Raw genomic sequence first — 20,384 nt, 5'->3', positions numbered from 1 at the left:
TAGGAATCTCTCGCCATACATTTGCTGTTCCTGCACAGAATGTTTAGAAATGATCAGACCAGCTCTACAGGTTTGAATACAGCTCTAGTCCCCTCCCTCTTCTTTGTCTGTCTTTTCTTCTTTTAAATGTGAAAAGCAAAAGGTGTCAATCAATTCGATTCTGGTGTATAATGTTGACTAGTTTTGATTTTGAAGCATATTGCTCTTTGTCCTGAGGCACTATCATGGGAATTTTAAAAAGCCTAACAGACAGAGAAGACGAAGATGTCATCATGTGAACTGTTACACCTTCAACATGAGTCAAATGAAATGCTCAGCAGTGCAGTATTCAACCACATGTTTGCTTTAGAAACCCAAAGCTCATGTGCCTCGAATGATCTTCCGTTGTATTGCTGCAGTTCTGCATGTCAGCCAGCAGATGGTGTGACGATGTAATCCCATTCCCATACACTCACTTGTCATCCTCTCATGCACAGTGAACACACAGGATCACATGATCTGTGAGTGACAGGCTGTTGCCCTCCACCACCTGCTATAAAATGTAATTGCGCATATAAAATTAAAGTACTTATTATTAATATTCTATTATTAAAATGCTGTGTGCAATAGAGAAAGCGTGTGTTGTTTTAATGGCAGCCAGATACATTGGCTGTACATCGTAAGCTGATTTGCTGAAAGACATTGAGAATGAACATATCAGCAAATCAACTCTGCAGTGTCATCCTACAGAGAACACATTTACATTTTAGTAAATTGTCAGGATGGCAAACAAGGGCGTTGAGGTACGGTTGTACCGATCTGCTCTGGGAATACTGCAGTAAACAAACAAACCAAAAATCCCCTCCCCCTTCCCTTTTTTCTTAATGTCCTTTAAGGGAGACTGGACAACACAAACAGCAGCTCTCTCTTTCTCTCTCTCTCTCTCTCTCTCTCTCTCTCTCTCTCTCTCTCTCTCTCTCTCTCTCTCTCTCTCTCTCTCTCTCTTCATTCTCTCTGGGAGCCAATCCTCTTAATGCAGAGCGAGAGAGAGAGCGGCTGATGAGGGAGTTTGATGGAGGGAGGGGGCAGGAAAGAGAGAGGAGAGGAGAGAGAACAGTTGGTGCTCAGAGCTGACACAGGACACGTAGGGAAAGGCAGTGCTGCAGCGTATGGCGCTGTAAAGCGGCCTTTCTCTCTCTCTCTGCATCACTCCACCAGCTCTCTTTGCCTGGACTCTCATCTCTGTGTCGCTACAGCGACTGAGGCTGCTAACCAGCCATGGCCAGCCAGCAGGACTCAGGCTTTTTTGAGATCAGCATCAAGTCTCTGCTGAAATCCTGGGGCAGCAGTGAGTACCAACTCAGCACACACACGCAATGTTCTACATCCTCGTGAGATGCAGCTGCATTTGTGTGCTGACCCTTGTGTAGGACAGAGTTGTTTATGTTCTGCTGAAGACAAGTTTTATATCCCTTATTGCCAGTGATGCGATTTAAACCCAATCCGTTTCATGTCAACTTTATCAGGAGACTCAGGCTAAATTGTTCAGTTCTCTCTGGGATGTTTACATCCTGCTTTTGAATGAGATTATTGACTTTAGTTGTCCAGTATACACACTTGTAGATGCACTTAGGATGTTACTTTATGATGCGCGTGTGTCCGGTTCATTAGTGTTTGGATGGAGAGGTTGCGTTATGTAATGACTGCAGACCAAAGGGGCTCGTGACGGATCAGGAGGATTTGTGCTGTTGTTGTTTTTTTTATCATGTGCAGTGTTTGAGCGTGTCAGTACCTCTCAGTGTGTGAGTGTGCACAATGTCAAGGTTATTCACCGATGATGTATGAAAATGATGATGGTGACTGTGACATCGTAAATCTCTGATGATGTAAGAATGATGCATCAGATCACTCATCTTATGCAAAGGCTGAGTGGAAAATGAGTTGTGTTTTGTAAAAGTGTTATTGTTTTATATAAGCGAGCCGAGAAATGGAGAACGTAATGTAGGCTTTCACATACTAGTTAGTGGTTTAGATTAAATGGACCTACAGCTTTATTTAACAACTATTTTGGTCATTGATTCATCTGTTTATTTGATTCATTGATTATTAAACTTATTTTATATAAGTTCTGAGATGTTAAGTCACTGTTCTGTGCTGCGAGTGTGTTTGTTTTTGAGGGATCTCTAACTTGCATCACCAACAGTGGTAAAACTTTCAGCTAAAGGTGATAAAGATGCCTTTTCCTTTTTCTGTGTTGCTGTACAGTGGCTGGTAATTTGTTCCCATGTGTTTTAGACGTGCTGCTCGATCCCTGTGAAGTAGAACAGGTGGCCTGATAACAGTCTGCTAACTCACTCAAGCAAATCCACTCAAATCTCTTTCCAGTCCCCCTGATCTCTTTTTCTGCATGCTCTCTTTCTCCCTAAACCACCACTTTCATTCCCTATCACTTGTTACGCTTTCCAGATGCCCTGTCTTTTCTGTCAGATCAACCCTATAAGGCCAACCTGCTGTGAATTAGCTAGTGTACAAACTGATGATTGGGATGAGATGGAGCAACAAATAATCAAGGCTTGATAAAGAAAAGTAGATATATGGAGAGAGGGAGTCTATGATTATATTGATAAATAAAGTGCTGTTTGCTGCTTCCTTTTAATGCACACTCATTATCAAGAGTGAGTGCGATTACTACATCATACTGTATTTCCGAGCAATCGCTTTCATCATTATACAGAAGGTAGTGTGTCTGGGCTTGCCTTGCACTGATTCAAAATTATTATGTTTATATATTTTGCTGTAGTTTCTGTGTTTCTGCATCTGTGTTTCCTTTGCTAAATTTGTCTCTCTAAATCTAGGAATGTTCTCATTTGGGAAAAAAAAATCATAAATAAATATTTGTTTATAATGCTTTTTGGGTCTTTTTGGACAGAAAGAGACAGTTCATAAGAGCCATTCTTGGGTGACTTCTTCTTTGTGACTCAAACTGGTTCCACTGAATGTTTTTTCGTGCAGCTTGTTGTGCATTTGTTATGTCATAATATCCACCCAATGATGCTGTTATAATGGACATTATGATGTTTTTACTGGAAGTTATGTTATCATAATGTCCATTGTAGCATCATTACTGGATCTCAGCTAATTTTACTGGAATGCAGTGAATGCCATCATAATGCAGTGAAATCCAGTGAACAATATTATAATGCAATTTATGACATCATCACTGGATTTCATGGAATGGCATGAATGACATCATAATGCAGTGAAATCCAGTGATGCCAAATTATGACATCATCACTGGACTTCACTGTAATGCAGTGAATGACATCACAATGCAATTATGACATCATAACTGGAATTCATTGTGACACATTGGAGTGAAATCCAGTGATGTCACAGTGTTTCCAGTGAACATTTGCTGCATTCCAGTGAAATCCAGTGTTAGGATAGCATTTGGATGGCATCAATGGATTTCACTGGAAACATTGTGATATCATGATTGGATTTCACTGCAATGTGTCGTAATGAATTTCAGTGAAATCCAGTAATGCCATCATAAATGGCATTATGATGTCATAATGGGTATTATGATGTCACAATACATATCATAATGGGTATTATGATGTAATCATAGCACCGATTATGATATTATAAAGGGCATTGTAATGCTTTTTTAGAATGCAATGGTTTTTATAATTATTAAATCTTGTATGTATGCATGTTTCATGATCATTCATGTATGCTCCCAATAAAAAGGAATGAATATGTTAGAATGGTGTGTGTCAGTGCTGAGGTTAAATATAGCACCAAATAGTCCCCTCCCACCCTCTCTCTATTTCTCTTCTCTCACTCTCTCTCTTGGCTTTGCTAAAATTCCAGCTTGACCTTCTCCTCAGTTAGGGCTTGCTTCTGTCAAAAGCCTATGAAGAGCTATACACAGGAAGAGTGTGTTCCTTGAACTTGCGTTCTCCAACTCCCATAACTCCAAGAGCAAAGCCCAGCTATCCCAAGTTCATGGCTGTTTGATAGGGCTGCCCAGCATGGTGCAGGTCCACAAAGACAGGACGGGAAAACAAATGGGAAGTATGGAGATCTGGTGGTGGTAAAGGGCTAGTTTTGTGTCGGATTACTGGAACTAACGTGGCCGCACCATGGAGCTTTCTCCCGTGCGGTGGAGTCGGGCCAGCGTCATCAGCTTCATCAAGGGCCTTGGTAGGTGCCACTGAGCGAAAGGTCTGTGGGTGCGTGGGTGTTGTTCTTGTTCTCTACGCTTGCTGTAAGGAGGTTGCATTCTGTGGATTCCTTGTAGTGTGTTCAAGGCTAAAGTAGTGAACCAAATATTTTACAATTCCTTTCCAGCAGCTCCCCTCCTCATTCAGTTTGAACTGCTCAGGCTCGACAGAAACTTCGGAGGTGTCAACTGATATCCGCTGTTTGTCCATAAATAACGTTGACGTTAATTCTGTCTCCAGATGACTGTCAAACCAACCATATGTAGCAATTTCAAATCGAAAATGAATAAATTTGCACCTGACGTCTGTTTTAGTATTGTTTGATAATGATTTAACAGCTGCTAAACATTGGGGTTTTCTGTCTAGTTTGTATCTCATGTCATTTAGCATACTGATTTAGCTGTCATTCAAATGTTCTACCGTTGACCTGAGCAGTGAAACCCTGGTGTCAGGTCATGAACTCCCATTAACATAGTGTGAAGTTTAAACTATTCAGGTACTGTGGTCTGCGAGAGGAAATTTAGTTCACAAAACATCAGCTTGATGTTACTTATTGCAGTCCATTACTTATTTGGAGCATAAGGTTGTATTTCTCAGAACTATATATATCCACATATGTATTAACACCAGAATATCATAGAAACCACAACTGCATTCAGTAGACAGCATCTACTGATTTGACAGCAGATTTGACAACATCTACGTCACTGTAATATTGTGTTGTTGTGCAACAAGTTTTGCATGTACATCATTCACTTATTCTTCAAAAAAAATTGAAAAATCTAGATGACATTTAAGATTAAAGAAGAAAAAGTGTAATACTGATTTTGTGTCTTCTTTGATGCTGCTTGTTTGTTGTTATTGCAAAAGCAGCAGCAATGCATCAGTGTTTTTACATAGATTGCTTTAGTTTTAAATGAGCAAAAGCATGTGCATGAGAGACCCCTTTAAAAGGTTTTTACAGCCTTAATCTCTAACTCTTAATAAAACTGCTTAGGCAATCATCATTTTAAGGTAATTGCCTCATTTTAAGTTACTGCAAGTCTCTTTAAACTGCTCATATTGCTGTTAGGAAGATTATATTTTGCCATGCGTTTTGCTGCTTGTGACTTGTGATGTTGCAGGGGTCTATTCTAAGAGGAGCACATGCTAGAAGCCCCTGCAGCCACATGACGTGGGCTCCCCCGGCCCCGGCCAGCCGGCTGACCCCCTCCCTCCTTTGGGAGTGATGACATGGTCTTGCCAAAAATGAAAACACCAGCTGCTCTAGTCCTGGCCGACTGTGAGATGGTGCTCTCAAGGCATAGTCTCGGGCCTTTGACAGCACCACTCTCAATTTTTCATACCTGTCAGTATATCTGTCACATTTTTTAATTTGCTAATCTGATGAGACCGTTCCATCTCAATGCATTTGATTGGTCAGACACTTTTGCCTCTGTGTGGGATCAGAAAATGACCCAAGCTGAATTTAAACTAATTTCACCAGCACCACACGTCAGAGCTTGTGCACTGCGCACCGAGTCATACATAGAATAATTATCACAACAATTGAGCTACTAAAAAGATCCATAATAAACTAATCCTTTATTTTTTGTGCGTTCCCAGCATCCCCCGTAGGAAAGCGCCCCCTCCCCCAAGTGAGCTGCGCTCCGGGTGAGAGGAAAGGTCCTGTTGCCACCATGCCGGTTACCGTGGACCCCGAGAGCAAACCGGGCGAGTATGTCCTCAAAAGCCTATTCGCCAACTTCACCACCCTGTCTGAACGCAAAATACGCATCATCATGGCAGAACCACTGGTAAGAGACCTTTTTTTGAATATTTATCAGACATTTTTCAGACAAGACAAAGTTTAACATCTACTGGGATCTAATTTTTGAAAGCCTTTACATGCAGATAATCTAAGACACAAGACCTCAAATGCAAGTAAATAACATCTTGTCCAGTATTATTCAAGTGGTTGATCGCGCGACATAATTGCGCCATTTTACCGTTTCTACAGATTAAAGTGAGAAGCGCGTCAAAACAACAGAGCGGTTCACACCACAAGCACTCAGGGTTGTTTATGGTAATGATCTTTCGGAGTTTTATCTATAATATTTTTATCAAGAGACAAAGGTGCTTCTTTCAAGCCCTTTCTGCTCCACGTGCACGTTGCTTCTCTCTCTCCCTCTCTAACAACGTAAAGTACCACATTAAGAGCTGCAAATGACGTGGTTATTTTTACAACAGTAGCAGAAACTAGGTGAGCAGCAAAATAGATACTTTCGCTAAAACACTGCAGAAAACGAGAGTGCAGCTAATACAAATATTTATATCTTACAAATATATATATTTTTATCTGTCATACAGATGACTCTGACCCTTTAACTATACCAGGTTTGAGACAAGTTAACATGACGTTTTTTTCATATATTTAGCATTATTAATCAGCATATAAAGGGCATTTCATAATAAACTATGTTAGAATTTCTATGTGCCATACACAAAGGTGTCTAAATGTAAAATAAAAAAATAAATAAAAAAATAGCCTGTTAAAACATCTGATCTAACCTTTTTATATTCATATACAGTTGGGAGAAATAAATACTTTTTTGGTAAAAATTCTTAGACATCACTGTTTTGGCTCTCTGGGCCCAAGATTTTCATCTTTGATGAATAATTTGAGTGTTTATTTATTTTTTTTATTTTTTTTACAAAGTACTACGGCTGCCTCGATGGAAATGGATAGCTGTTCCATAAAAGTATTGTCCGGACCTCCGCTGGGAAGGAAATATTGAGACTATATGTCTTGGAACTTTAATTGAATACCCCTGATCTAGCCCATATTATAAGAATTTACCAGAAGTCACAGTTGGGTTTGAGGTTTTTTATGCCTTGTTTTAGCTGATTCTCTGGTATGTTGAGTAGTCTGGAAAAACAGGAAGTATACAGTATGCTGTCTAAATGAGTTAGACAGTGGAGGAGAGATATCTAACAGCCCTAGCACACGATATATTAATGACCCTGCAATGGCTTTCATTTGTAATTGCTTTAGCTGGCAGGCATCGAACAGTAATACTTCACAATATATCTTCAAACTGCACTAATAGCCATAAGATACTGAGTCTATTTTTTCTGCAGTGGCTCAGGTTGCCTGGTCTCCCTGAATCATTGTAATTCCATTATGCTGGAGTGTGGATTTAAGTGGACAGGAATGGGTTTCGCCTATTCTGTATGAGAAGCAGTCAAAGCTCTCAGCACCCCCATCTTTAAATGCATACCGCACCCAAACGGTGTGTGCTTTAAGCGAATAAATGTCATCACGGTTGAGGTGCTGAGTTTTATCAGAAAGTGCATTTTCCAGTCAACTTCCAGTAATGTACAGTATGGCTGTGTGATTAATCGTAATTGATTTTCGATTTTGACTCCCAACGATTATGAAAACAAGATAATCGAGGTAAAACAATTATTGTGCCACTGCCGCATTCCATCAAGCAAACCTTCCTTTTCTTCACAGCGGTGCGCTTTCTTTTAAGTCCAAACTTAACATCCAAACAGCCAAATAAGTGAGTGTTGTGAAATTTTAGATTAGAAAACTTTATTAATCCCTGTAAGGGGAAACTCATTTGCCACCATTGCACATTACAAACACCACAAATAGACAATAAACATTAAAAACAAAAACAATCAGTACACAACTTCATTAAAAAACCTAATTGCAGTAGGAATAAAAGACCTTCTAAATCACTCTGTAGAACACTGAGGCATTACTAATTTTCCACTAAATGAGCTTTTAAGTCCACTAAAGATACAGTGTAGTGGATGACCTTTGTAACACAGAATCATTTTTAATTTTGCCCTTGTTCTCTTCTCCACAATGACCTCAAGTGAATCAGGATTAAGGCCAATAACCGGGCCAGCCTTTCTAGTCAATTTATTAATCCTATTTTTATCATCTACAGTGATACTACATCCCCAACAGAGCACTGCATAAAACAAAACACTAACCATGATTCCATGTTAAAAAACATAAAGAAGCTTCCTACTGACACCAGTAGAACTCAACTTCCTCAAAAAGAATAGTCTTGATTGTGCCTTCTTAAAAATAGCCTCACTATTCTTCTTCCAGTTTAATTTACTGTCCAAATGGACACCAAGATATTTTTAAGACTGAACCATCTCTATTTTCTGACCTTTAATTATCACTGGTAGTATCACTTCTTTTTTTCTTCTAAAATCAATGACCAACTCCTTAGTCTTCTCCACATTCAATTTTAGGAAATTTGTTGTTCAAGGAAAAAATTGTTTTAGTTAAAATAATGTCAGACATTGTATCACCCAGCCTAACAAACTGGGGTCGAGAAGATAATCCAATACCCACATAATAGTTGTACTATGAAGGTTACAATGCAGCAATTTATCGGCTAAAACATGTGGTTGAATTGTATTAAAAGCACTAGAAAAATCAATAAACATAATCCTAACAGAACTGGCAGTTTTTTCCAAATGATTATAAATATTATGCAACATAAAAAGTATGGCATCATCTACTCCCACACCTTTTCGATATGCAAATTGTAATGGATCTTGAAAAACTGGCAACTATACCCAGATGACCAAGGATAATCCTTTCAAAACATTTAATTATATGTGATGTCAAAGTAATGGGTCTCAAATTATTTAAACTACGACCCCACATTACCATGTTTTGGAATAGGAACAAGACACAATGTCTTCCACATTTCAGGTATTTTTGATGAAGACAAGGACAAAGAAAAAATGTAATGAAGAACTGAGCACAACTGATCAGCACAGACTTTCAAAGTACGTGGGTGAATACCATCAAGGCCTGCTGCTTTGTTGGTCTTAAGGCACTTTAATTGCTGACTTTCTTTCTTTCTTTATTTATTTATAAAGCATTATTCCAACAACAATAAGTTGTACCAAAGTGCTGTACAAGCAATTCTAAAATAAGAAATAAAAAATAAAACACAATAAAACAACACCACAATAAAATCCACATAGTAAAACATAAATGCACAAGAGCTCATCCCTCTACACCTAAAGAGGACATATGAAATAAGTGAATTTTCAAAAGGCTTTTAAAAGAGCTTAAAGTCGGAGCAGACCTAATATAAAGTGGTAGCTTTATGACTAACCTCATTTTCATTAATAACAATTGCTAGACTACATTACCACTCTGTACAAGAGATTATAAAACAGATCATGAGAGGCAGAGAAATCAAAATCATCAGACCTTGCAGAAAACTTATTTACCTCATTTACATTCATTTACATTCAGTTTAGTAAATGCAGTCTACTGTTGTGATATGCAGTCTACTATATATTAAAAGCGCAATAAGCCGCAAACTGTTCCCCAGGTGGCTTTCTGTGTGCGTGCTTCGAGTCGGAGCCGAACGCGGATAAGCAAATGGGCTTCGGATACATGCCTTAACGCAGACCTACACACAAATATGTCAAAATGCCTTAGTTCACCCAAAAATTAAAATTAGCTCATGATTTACTCACCCTGAAGCCATCCTAGGTGTACATGACATTCTTCTTTCAGACGAATACATTTGGAGTTATATAAAAAAATGTCCTGGCTCTACCAAGCTTTATAATGGGAGTGAATGGGCACCATTTTTTTAAGTCCATACAAGTGCATCATATCCAACATAAAAGTGTCCCAAACGTCTCGCTGCCTCGATGGAAGGGTTAATAAAGGCCTTCTGAAGCGATGCGATGGTGTAAGAAAAATATCCATATTTAAAACTTTATCATCTAAAATAACTAGCTTCTGGCAGACAGCCATACGCATCGATTTACGGCGAAAGACTAACCCTTGAACTTGACGCACAACGTAATGACGAACGCGGTTACCCAGCCCTGTTTGTTTGAACCGCAAGATTCGTCAAAGCTTACGCCACATCCTACGTCATAAAAAGTCGACTTGCGTACAGCCGTTTGCCGGAAGCTAGTTATTTTAGTTGATAAAGTTTTAAATATGGACATTTTTCTTAAAAGAACGCATCGCTTCGCTTCAGAAGGCCTTTATTAACTTTATTGGCTTCAGGGTGAGTAAATCAGGGGCTAATTTAAATTTTTGGGTGAACTATCCCTTTAATGGTTATGTCTAAAGCATAGGTCTTCAACCCTGCTCCTGGAGGCCCACTGTCCTGCAGAGTTTTACTCCAACCCTAATCAAACACACCTGAACCACATTCAGTCTGTGATTTCAAGTGATCCTGAAGAGTTTGACTAGCTGGTTCAGGTGTGTTTGATTAGGGTTGGAGTAAAACTCTGCAGGACAGTGGGCCTCCAGGAGCAGGGTTGAAGACCTCTGGTCTAAAGTAAGCATACACAGTTGAGAAAGAAAGCGCGTGTGTAATAGTATATTGGATCCGTCCATTAGCTCTTAAAGTGACAGCAGCCTAATATACCTGCTGCAGTCTGTCATTAATGATAAGCGAACAACAAATGACAAAAGAAAATCACTCACTGATCTTGACTGAAAAACTTAAATAGCTTTAATAAGGATTAATTGTGAAATTTCACTGATATTTAAAATTGCTCATATCGTGAAATAAGACTGTGATCACATCGGCCACCAATAATCATGTTAAATAATCGTTATTTCAATATTGACCAAAAAAAAAAACAGATTATGATTTTTGCCATAATCGAGCAGCCCTAATGCACAGTTCTCAATTTATTGATCACAACAGGAACTTTGCACCAGATTAATATCTAGGAACACAAAGTTCAACTAGAAATCAGTAACTTTAGATGCAGAACACAAGCCATGACCTAGACATCAACCTGTTTGTAGAATCTCTGCTCTCCTTTGCCCTTTCATCTGACCCTGTCAATCCTCTCCAGTCTGAAAGCGTGTGTCTGTGTCCACGAGTGTGTCTGCGTGTTATAGGGTTAATCACTTGACTTGACCTCCAGTTCCAGCCCCAGTAAAGTTGTTCTCTTGGCTCTTTGGCCCACTTTCCCGCGCCTGTTCTCCATGTGACATCTTTAGATTAAGTTTAGTCCTGTTTAGTTCAAATGAAGGAATTTCAGAGGATTACTGTTGTTTTAGCGTCAATAATCTGCAAAAGAGTCTTCAAGGATTGTTGAAGCCTTTGATAATGCTCACAGCAAGACAAGTTTTTTTTAAATATTTTCTACACTGATTTTAGAGGAAAAATGTAATAATGTGTTCAACAAAGCTGAAAGTCCTAAATTTTTATTCGCAGCTGAATGCTTGATCAGAATTAGCCTAAATATTTATCAAACACTCAAGGACTTTGTGTAGAACTTGGTGAATGTAGTTTGAAGTCTGTAAAAGTCTGCGGGTCTTGGTAGGGGTCCTCAAAATGAGCAGAACAAGAAATATGGACTTCCCATCCTTATGTCGTCTCGTCACCTGTGAGCAGAGGTCGCTGGTGGAATACTGGTTGTGGTTGCTACAGCAGGGCGACTCCCCGTTTACACCAACGATGCAGAAAAGGAGCCATAGCCATCTACCTGGATCTTTCTGGAGTCGACGATAGCTGTGGGTCCACGGATCCAGTTCCATCCTGATTCCCCACCTTCGAGTCTTTGCCTTTTCCCCCGGTCCTGTCCGGCTATCTGGATGCTCCCGGTCCCATCCGGAAATCTTCTTTCTCCGGTGTTCCCACTCAACTTCCTGGTCCCATCCCCTTCACTGGTTCCGTCCAGTACTCCGCTGGTTCCACTAGTATCGTTCAGCTCCTCGGCACTGTCCCCGCTGCTAGCTCTGTGCAGCTCGACACGATGATGAGGATTCCCTGCATCACCTCAGGCCTCCAGGCCCATGTCTCCACCTCGGCCAGTCAGCCCGTCAGCTCCACCCAGTTTCTCTGTCCCTCTGACTTCTCCGCTGTCCTCACTCCCTCCATCGTTGCCCCGGTCTGCCGAGCCCTTGTCTCCACTTCAGACCCGCGAGCCAGCAGCTCCACCTTGGGCTTCTGGGCCGTGGATGTTGCCCTGGTTCGTTGGCCTCTCTGCTTCACCAGATACCCCATACACCCTGGTTCTGCCTTCGCCAGTCTGTTCCCAGAGTTCCACCCAGCCATTCAGTCAATGCTCCACCCTGGCTCCTCTCACCGTCGGGGTCGCCATGGTGTCCCCCTGGTCCCTGACCTTTACCAGCTCCACACATACCTCCAAAGACCCCTCCCTCCCTCCTCAGTTGGACATTGTACGATGCGAAGACTCACCTTTTCGGTGGGGGGTGGGCGTACTGTACTGTCACGACTATCTATTCTATTTTGTTGTTCTGTTCTGTTTGTTCCTGTTTTGTCTACTCTACATTTAGATCTGGTTTCATTGGTTAATGATTTTCTCCTTATTAGTGTCTGATTACTAATGTTTTACACCTTTCAGTCATTGTGTTCATCTTGTATTTAAGCTCCCTGTTGTGTTCAGACCCCTGTCAGTTCTTGTCTATTGTATTACGTTGTTTTGTACTCTCCATGTGTTATCATTAAAGACTACTTTATTCGTAATGCTTGTGCATTCATACAGCCTAAGACTGTGACAGATATAAGATTTTGGTCATATCGCCCACCCCTATGTCTTGATTATATGTTTAATCTTGGCTTTTCAAGTTCATGCATTACAAAAGCAAGATTGTTTTCCAGCTGGGAATCTGCAACCAATGATCTATGCCTCTTAAGTTCTTTTTGATGTTCTGCAGGAAAAGCCCCTCACCAAATCTCTACAAAGAGGAGAAGACCCGCAGTTTGATCAGGTGAGATTAAGTAACATTTTCCACATCCTTCCTAACATTTAAGACTTTAACGCTACCAGACACACACTGACAATTAAACAATTAGGGCTTTGAGACATGATTTTGTTTTGTTTCCACAATCAGAAATGATAAAGTAATGTTGAAAAAGACTGACAAAGAATTAATGATCTGCTCCCATACCATCCAATGTTTCCGGCCCTTCTCTATTGATGGACAATTTTTTTTTGAGTCATCATCAGTCAGACCCTAAGAATAGCATTCCTGTTGCTGGTGCTGTGCTGTCCTGACTTTACCCTTCTGTATTGAATTCTTAAGTAGCCTGAATGTGTGTGGGTTCTTGAACGTCTCACAGTGGTTGGGGGAATACCAGGCCAGCTCTGCCCAGACACCACTCCTTTCCTCTATTTGGTTTAGCCCAGCCTGTATGACCACATTCACTCCCTGGATCTTAATTCTGGCTGTTTTCTGATTACCCAAATTCCACCCATAGTAACATTTCACTTCGTCATAGTAACATTTTCACTGTGTCCCAATTCGCTTACTCATACTATGCCCTTAAAGTATGTACACTTTTTGTGAAGAAAAATTGCATACTTTTGAGTGTGTTGCAGAAGAACAGGCATGTTTTGGGACCATGTCATAATTGTGTCATTAACGGACTGCGGTAAATTACCTGCAATATATTGTGTTTCTTTTTAATATGTACACATTCAGTCAATGTTCGGCACACCATACTACCCTCTGTTTTTAATTAAGAGATGTGCACAACATGCACATTTTCTGCCTGCTTAAATTACTCCAGTTCATAATTGATCGAAACTGCATATTGTTTCACATGCTATTTTTATAAGATAGGTGGTGTACAGTATACTGTACAGTACACAATGTGCTAATATTCCATTCCGTGTCTAGCCTCAGTTAAATCACATTGCATTTTGAGCTGTACAATTAGTGCTGTGACAAAACAGAAACATTTCCTAAAGTACTTCCTTTTTTCTCCACAGCTGATCAGCACTATGAGCTCTCTTGCTGAGTATTGTCTTCCCTCCATCCTGCGGACACTGTTTGACTGGTATAAAAGACAGAACGGTTTGGAAGACGAGTCCCATGAGTACCGTCCACGTGCAAACACAAAGTCCAAAAAGTGAGTTCCCTTGCCTACATTTAAAGTTACATTTCTAAACAATTTTTATACTCTCTGAAAATATTAACTGAAATGCCATTAGGAGTGTGGGAACCCTCCTCAGACAAAATAATACCCATATAGGGTATTGGTAACTAACTTTTGTACCTTTCATATGTACAAAAATAGATGCTTAATTGTTGGAATGCACCAAAATTTCAGCTACCGAAAAAAATCTCAGCCGAAACGGCTATTTTCGGTTCGGGTCGCAATGAATTTAGAGGGCCGAAATCAGTGACTGAAACAAAGGTTTAATTAACGCTTCTCCGATGGCACGTTTTGTCTGTGTTCAGAATCAATCTCATGCACACAACATAAGCTACAACATTTAAACATGTCAGCTGTGTGGACACTAGCTCTGGACTGATGATATTATAATACAATAAAATAACTCTAGAGAAGGGCATTTTGCTAAATATATGCACTGTATTACATATTCATTATATTTTTCTTAACCTGTTAGTGATGTCTTCGTTATTTAATGTATGTTTGAATAAAAACAAGTTATTACAGTTTATTGTCATTTAAATGTTTATATTTCACCAACAAACTGGGGTAGAAACAATGTTATTAAAAAGTTGACATAAAAACTGCCTTATGTGCAATTTAAATGTTTGTACAACTCAAGATTTTTAAGTGTTCATTATTGAATAATTTTGATTAATTAATAGATTATTAAATGATTACTTATTATATATTTATCGGCCAAGTGCATCCTGAATTTTCGGTTTCAGCCCAGAATTTTCTTTTTTTGGTGCATCCCTACTTAATTGCCATTGGCAGGTATGGCGAAAAGTGTATTCATTTTCCACCCTGTCTGTAGTGCAAACTTTAGATAAAACTAGAGCACAAGTGTCTGCTCGTCTCATTTTCACAGGTCTGTGTCAATATAATCTGATTTCATGTCTGTTGCATAAGCGTGTTTATGGTGTTCTGCGCAAGTGTATATTTGTGTTTATGCATGTGTGATCTAGTGTGGATGGGAGCTTGTAATTAATGTCTGTCATCAGGAAGCCTTGCCTTCATCTGATGAAATACAATCTGTACTGCAGTGCACTGTGAAGCAGCTCATCCGATATAAGGCCAGTAATAGCCGAAAGGAATGTGATGATCGGCTGTTTTTGAACTGTTGTGCTAACAAGATTAGCATTGTCTGTGTACATTTATTGTGTATTTTAGAAAATAGTCCCATTTTCTTTTCCAGTCCCATTTTCATTTTTTATATTATTATTTTAAATTACATTTATCTCAAATTACGAGCAGAAGCACTAATAAATGCAATAAAATAAAAATACAAATGAAATAAAGAGTGCATGCTTTAAGGTTTTTAGGTAGGTCTACCAGTATTCAGGTACAGGAATAGCTACTACAGAAATTAAATAAATCAAATGTTGCATTGTATAAATTAAATCCTTTTGTTGTTTGATTAACATTAATGACACAGACAGAAGCAGGTTTAGGAATGGTTTAAGTGCAATAAGCCGCAAAAAAGCACTCATTTTGGTTCTCGCGAGCTGTTTAAGAGGCGGCTTTATGCGTGTGCGCTCTGGGTATGAGCGCACAGAAAACCGTCTCTCAGAAAGCGCGCGAGTACTACTGAATGCAACACTGGCCCGATTGGGCAAGTGACAATTCTGTCCCAAAACGTGAGCGAAGGTCTTGTATCGCAGCGTGCAGCTCGTTTGTACAGACGATGTGGGGATGTGAATTACATTTTAAAAGAAGTAGTGTTGAATCACTCTTGCTTTTTGTGACAGTATGTCTCACAGAAAGTTTTCAAATGACTAATTTGATCAGATAATCTGTGTGGATTCATTTGCTTATTCAACCAATAAGTTAACTGAATAAATGTTTGCTGGTATTTCCCATCTTATAAGCTCGAAACCTGCAGGAATGATTTATTTTGCGTAAATTTTGCGCACCAAATCCCACAACAAAATTCAGGCAAAGCAGACATTTTCTCAGCAATGATATGGGATCTCATGACTGTGGAACCTAATCAAATAACACTATTGGCAGTTAGGTTTGAATACATCAATACATCATAGAATCAAATTTCAGAAGCTCTCATGACACAGACCTCAGAAGCATGTTTATATTTTTGACTTGCAGTAAGCAAGCAATGATTATCAAAATGCAATTTACTCAATTTCTTCTCGTTCCCTGTCTCTTTCAGTGATGAACAGCAGAAAGATTATCTGATGGAAAGAAGAGACTTGGCAATAGATTTCATATTCTCACTTGTGCTTATTGAGGTTTTAAAACAGGTATGTTATGATTGAATGATCAGTAAACTGACAACCTGCCCTGAAACAAATGCAACAAGAAGCAGAAATATCTGCTTCGGAATTTGTATTGTCATAATTTAATTTGGCCATTTCCTTGTTCATGAACACATCATTTATATAAATATATTTATAATTAATCCTTTGCTTTGTAATTAAATATTATTTCATTTAATTTGAGTTTTTTAACCCTTTAAATGTTTTTATTTAATTTAGCTTATTTTAAATAAATAAAACGAATAGATAAATGCATTTATTTTATTTTGTTTTATTATTTAATTTAGGTTATACAGTGCTTCTTCCCCTTACTTATCCTGTCGCTTTCTCTCTTTGTAGATCCCTCTCCATCCTCTTCTGGATGGCCTCATTCAAGAAGTCATTAACCTGGCATTCAAACACTTCAAATACAAAGAGGGGTAATGATCCATTTAAGTTATTTCCTCCATCCACCATAAGCCATTATTTTCCTGCATGTGTTAGCATTAGTTAATCTGCCTAATAAGCATCTTGTATCATTTAAATTTTCACTAAATCATGCATACTCGCTGTAAATGTAAGTGTGGTTAAGTGTGACTGGATTCTACAGAAGGACAGGAAGAATTATGATATTTCTCTGTCCTGCAGATACCTTGGGCCCAACACGACCAACATGCACATCGTGGCTGATCTGTATGCAGAGGTTGTCGGTGTCGTGGCCCAGTCCAGGTAAATTATGAAGCAGCAAAATCAGCTAATAAGAGCTTATTTAATGTTTCATATTTAGATATGTAGAGGGGGATTTTGGACCAGTGAAACCATCTGATATTAAGGACATTTTTGTTTGGTAATGTGTTGGGTCACCACTTTGAAGTCCAATGTAAAATCTTGATCCTGAATCAAAACCACTTCCATTTGGAATAAAATTCCCACCTAACTTAAACTCTAAATGGATGGCTTCATGATTCCCGTTGAAGCCAGCGACCTGGTTTCAAGCTCAAAATGATGGCCGCATTCTTCTTCCTGCGACAGAGTGTCTACTGTTAGATGAAGCACTAATGGGAGGCCATTACGCTGATAGACGAGACGTCTCGTCATGTTCACAGGGAGCTCCATCAGTGTCGCACAGAGATGGAGTTTCTCCTTATCAGTATGAGAGCTCCAGTCCTGACAGTAATGGCCTCTTTCCATATTTAATAGTGTGAAAAATGTATTTGTGGCAGCACGTATAATAAGGAAGTCTTGAAATTCTGGTGTCTACATGTTCTGTTAAAAGTCAAATGAAATGATAGACATGCATGTGCTTCATCACCCCAGTACAGTACAAGATAAATAGTATAATTCAGTCAAACAGTGTGTACAATGCAAATACTCTAATATTCTTTATTTCTCTCAGTGGGAAAGTAGCCAGTTAGTTTGTAGCTCACCTAAAACAAACATTAAGTCTTGCAGAGAGACACAGAGTGAGATCCCTCCTTATTCCCCCCTCCAGATGCCTTTCTAAATATAGGTCTGAAGATCTCTTTCTCTGTCAGAACGAACTCACTAACACTCCCTAACACACATGTGTACATGAAACATCCAAGTCCTGGAATTTGGTGGATGAAATGGTGAAATGGATTTAAACTTGGGCTTCCCGTCGTTATTTAACTGAATTAATTTGATGATATTCTGATTAATTAATTGAATTAATTGTCGCAAATATCATGCATCCTGAGAAAAGCCCTCAAAGGAGGATAATTTAAAGACAGACAGGTAAAGCATTAATAGACAACAAGTGAATTTAAAAGTCAGTATATTATTTTAGTTTTTTAGTTGAGTGAATTGTAAATTGAGTTTTTATCAATCTTTTATCAAAAAAGTATAAGTTGGATGCTTTCAGACAGAACACATTTTTGTAAACCGTCTTTCAGCTTCAGCATACATTTACATTTATTTATTTAGGAGATCATTTTATCCAACACAACTTACAAATGAGGAATATTTTAACCAGTTTATGATAAGGTATATTATGCAGATATATAGATATACTGTATATATAAGCCAGTGCAAAATGATGGGATTCAAACCGAAACTCTGCTGTATGTTTTATTATTTTTATAAATGGTAATCCCTCTTTCCCAATCTTCCCAGGTTTCCTGCAGTGAGGAAGAAGTTCATCTCAGAGTTGAAGGAGCTCAGGCAGAAAGAGCAGAGCCCATATGTGCTCCAAAGCACTATCAGCCTCATTATGGGGGTCAAGTTCTTCCGCATTAAGATGTACCCAGTGGAAGATTTCGAAGCGTCTTTCCAGTTTATGCAGGTACACATTGCAACAATTACTTCAATGTTCTACTTTATTTGACAAACAATGTACAAAATTATATAAAAAAAAATCTCTCTCTCTCTCTTGGTATTCAAAAAGACTTAAAATACTGTTATATGTTTATAGGAGTGTGCTCAGTATTTCTTGGAGGTGAAAGATAAGGATATTAAACATTCTATGGCTGGACTCTTTGTAGAGATTCTCGTCCCAGTAGCCGCAGTAAGTACAGCCGTCTCTGATAGATCTGCTGCAGTAAGCACTGCCAAACTAAATATTTGAATACTTCAAAATGTTTGTTTTCATTCATTCGCTAAATTGTAATTTGTTTGAGTAAGAAAGGCTTACCAAATATGTACATTTGAATAATGTAATAATGTGGCTCTTGTCCAGACTGTAATTCACACTTGATGTGATGTTTCTCTTCAGACGGTGAAGAACGAGGTGAATGTGCCCTGTTTGAGGAATTTTGTGGAAACACTTTACGACACAACTTTAGACCTGTCATCCAGGAAGAAACACTCTCTGGCAAGTCTTGCCCTCTCTTTTTTCATGCTCGAGAGCAATAGAGGGAGATGCGTCTACAGTAATTGGCTCGTAGCTGACATTTTTTCGCTGTCTGTGATGTTTCAAATACTCCATCTCTAAATATCTTTCACGACTTAACATAGCAACTTTTGATTTTAAACAGTGGCACACAATAGCTGTGTGATGTTTGTGCATTTTGACACCCTTGTTAAAAATTTCAGTTGATTTGTTTGCCATATAAATATTTTACAATCCAACTTAAAGAAAACAACTCAAGTGCAAAATGATTGTGACAGGAAAGAGGAAATTGCTTTCTAAAATATTTTTGAGAGCAGTGCTTCTTAAGGTTTGGATCCCAACCCTTAAATACCCATGTAATGTGCAATTTTTTAATAAGTTACATTAAATGAAATGACTAAAAGCAAATGCTCAGGCATTTCCTTAGCAACATTTTTAATGCAACCATAGTTTCTGCAAACTAACACAGTTGCTGCAATTACGCTATTAAAACATTAAACGCACATCTCCTTTAAGCTGTCTATTTAAGCTGTCAATGAATATTTTAAAATCTTTTGTTTTTTGATGAGAGTTTTAACTACATTTACAGTTTCATTTGTAGTAAAAAATTGGATTGTTTTTGATTGGAATTGTGGTTACTAGGGTTTATAATATCATGGAATATATTTTACCAGTATTTTTTGAGTCTCAAGTAAACACAGAATGTCTTATTGGGTCTTGGGGAAAGAAAGTTTGAATATTTTGTACTAGAGTGTTTTTCACTGTCTTTGCAAAGTCATTGAATTACATAATTCTTGTTAAGCACATATAATGAAACCATTGACTTGCTCCTTGTCTTTCTTAGGCTCTGTATCCATTGGTAACGTGTCTTCTGTGTGTGAGCCAGAAGCAAATCTTTCTAAACAGATGGCACGTATTCCTCAACAACTGCTTGTCCAACCTGAAAGTGAGTATTTGAGATCTACAAAGCTTGCATGATACAGCTTTTATAGATCAGCAAATAACAGCAGATCACATGCAAAAAGGAATGCAGTTTTTGTTGTGCAAGGGGGTTGTGTTAGCATCATGTGATTTGCAAGTTCTTTTAACCAGTGGAGCCCATCAGTCAAGTGCACAAATATTTAAAGTGGCAGCAGTT

The 20,384-nt window shown here is 38.7% G+C and overlaps 1 protein-coding gene across 13 annotated transcripts in view; it reads left to right on the top strand.

Moving 5' to 3' along the window:
* The window catches only part of fryb (furry homolog b), a 68,758-nt gene that overhangs the window by 15,044 nt on the left and 33,330 nt on the right, over nucleotides 1-20,384 (top strand). For 9 of the 13 annotated variants that reach the window (XM_079861078.1, XM_079861080.1, XM_079861087.1 and 6 more), the window contains 10 exons: nucleotides 5,814-6,004; nucleotides 12,901-12,954; nucleotides 13,959-14,098; nucleotides 16,314-16,404; nucleotides 16,759-16,838; nucleotides 17,047-17,127; nucleotides 18,532-18,700; nucleotides 18,830-18,922; nucleotides 19,130-19,228; nucleotides 20,091-20,192. In XM_079861078.1, coding sequence (XP_079717204.1) covers nucleotides 5,814-6,004; nucleotides 12,901-12,954; nucleotides 13,959-14,098; nucleotides 16,314-16,404; nucleotides 16,759-16,838; nucleotides 17,047-17,127; nucleotides 18,532-18,700; nucleotides 18,830-18,922; nucleotides 19,130-19,228; nucleotides 20,091-20,192 — 1,100 coding nt within the window. Of the gene's footprint in view, nucleotides 1-1,066; nucleotides 1,328-3,875; nucleotides 4,189-5,813; nucleotides 6,005-12,900; nucleotides 12,955-13,958; nucleotides 14,099-16,313; nucleotides 16,405-16,758; nucleotides 16,839-17,046; nucleotides 17,128-18,531; nucleotides 18,701-18,829; nucleotides 18,923-19,129; nucleotides 19,229-20,090; nucleotides 20,193-20,384 lie in introns of those variants that run through there. The other 4 variants (XM_079861081.1, XM_079861079.1, XM_079861088.1 and 1 more) reach the window with 2 other exon arrangements.

Source organism: Squalius cephalus (assembly GCF_949319135.1).
Source record: "Squalius cephalus genome assembly, chromosome: 24".
Lineage (NCBI taxonomy): Eukaryota > Metazoa > Chordata > Actinopteri > Cypriniformes > Leuciscidae > Squalius > Squalius cephalus.
Note: the sequence above shows the minus strand (reverse complement) of the source record. Positions and strands in the feature narration are given on the sequence as shown.